The sequence below is a fragment of the Apis dorsata genome, unplaced genomic scaffold (genome assembly GCF_000469605.1).
Source record: "Apis dorsata unplaced genomic scaffold, Apis dorsata 1.3 scaffold_58, whole genome shotgun sequence".
Taxonomy (NCBI): domain Eukaryota; kingdom Metazoa; phylum Arthropoda; class Insecta; order Hymenoptera; family Apidae; genus Apis; species Apis dorsata.
In genome coordinates, this window is record NW_006263358.1 from 1,534,891 (window position 1) to 1,536,402 (window position 1,512).

The 1,512-nt window shown below is 42.7% G+C and overlaps 1 protein-coding gene across 1 annotated transcript in view; it reads left to right on the top strand.

The window, feature by feature from the left end:
• The first annotated feature begins 6 nt into the window (after positions 1 to 6).
• Positions 7 to 1,512, top strand: part of LOC102681618 (voltage-dependent L-type calcium channel subunit beta-2) — a 21,230-nt gene continuing 19,724 nt past the window's right edge. Inside the window, exon 1 of the mRNA XM_031515218.1 lies at positions 7 to 387. Within this exon, the coding sequence (XP_031371078.1) occupies positions 328 to 387 (60 nt within the window). The 5' untranslated portion in view covers positions 7 to 327. The remainder of the gene's footprint in view (positions 388 to 1,512) is intronic.

Below are 1,512 nucleotides of genomic sequence, written 5' to 3' on the forward strand. Positions count from 1 at the left end.
CGAGATCTTGCCGAGAACGATCCTCGATGCATCCTCCGCGATCAAAGCCAAAAACGGAGTCGTGATCCCGTGCGACAGTGTGCGAAGTGAATAAAGCAACTGACACTCGGCCAGTGATAAATGCGGTTTAGAACCAGGACCAGACGCGCCTCGTGCCGGAAGTCGATGGACTCGCGAAGCTGACGAAAGCTGATCCACGTAGGCGATCGTGTAAACGGTGCTCGTTCACCCGATTGTTCACCCTTCTCTGTTTATCCGAGCGAAGTGCAAGGTACACGCGAGTTCTCCGCTCTTTCACGGCCTTGCCGCTATACACGGGGCAAGAAAATGGCGCATTTTCGACGACCAGCCAGGCGGGAGCACTACAAACCCTTTGGAAGGAGGAAGGTAAACGAACGAGACTAACGAATCATTTTTATCTCTACTAATACCGATAATAAGATCGAACAAATTGGGGGGATGAAACGAGAAAAATCCCTCTAGATATTTGGATATAATTATCGATTTATCTTTTTTATTAGTCTAAATATTTTTATTTATTATTAGTCGAAACGACAGGGGATAAATGGAATTTTATGGAAGATGACGAGAAAGAAATCTTGTTGTCCTTCTTCCAACAGAATTAAAAAATCTATTAATCTTAACAGATTTCAGATTCAGGTTGTTAAAATGCCATTTCAATCCTCATTATCTGTATATGAATAATTAAGTATATATATATATATATATATGTATATATAGGTTAATAAATTTAATATCGTTGCGCGAAACGAGAAAAGATTGATACGAGATCGAATAACAACGGGACGACAAAATTGTTTTCATAGGAACGACTTGTGTAACCGATCTATTCTTAAAATTGTACTTTAAATGACAGGATGCTCTAATGCCGCGTTTCTACTGAAATAGCTGCGACGTCCTTCGATGCTCGAAGAGTGTCCTCTCGGTCGCCAAGTTTGCCAAATCAGCCTTCTGCAACGCGTGTTTTGCATCATTTGCAAATTGTATACGGCTTCTCGCGCAAAACCATCGAATCTTCTCCCTGCCTATTTTCTGAACGTGTCTCTTCCACGAATACATGCGTCTTTCTACCGACTAAGGATAGCCTCTTCGATTCGATCGGTTTGCGGCTTACGACTCGACACGGCGAAACAGACATGCGCGTCCTGCTCCGTGTAGCGAACTCGTGCCACGCTTTGGAAACTTATCTTCCAATTACTTTCGTCTTAATTAAGAAACAGGGGCAGGTCGTTGTTCCCTTCGATTCGAAACAAACACTTTCGTCGCGAAAATTTTACGTAAATAATACGATCCTCCACTTTGCACGCTTTACGGAGGAAGAAAAGAGGAGCCTCTTTTCCTTTCTTTTCGTGTAATAATCATGGTGATTCCGCGAGAAAGTTTAAAAGAGGACAAGTGGCGAGAGTATATCAGCTTAACCCAGTTTATGAATCAACCTGTAACCCAGCTTGAAAGGAGAAAAAGTTCTCGTGGAAACGAGATAGTGGCGGG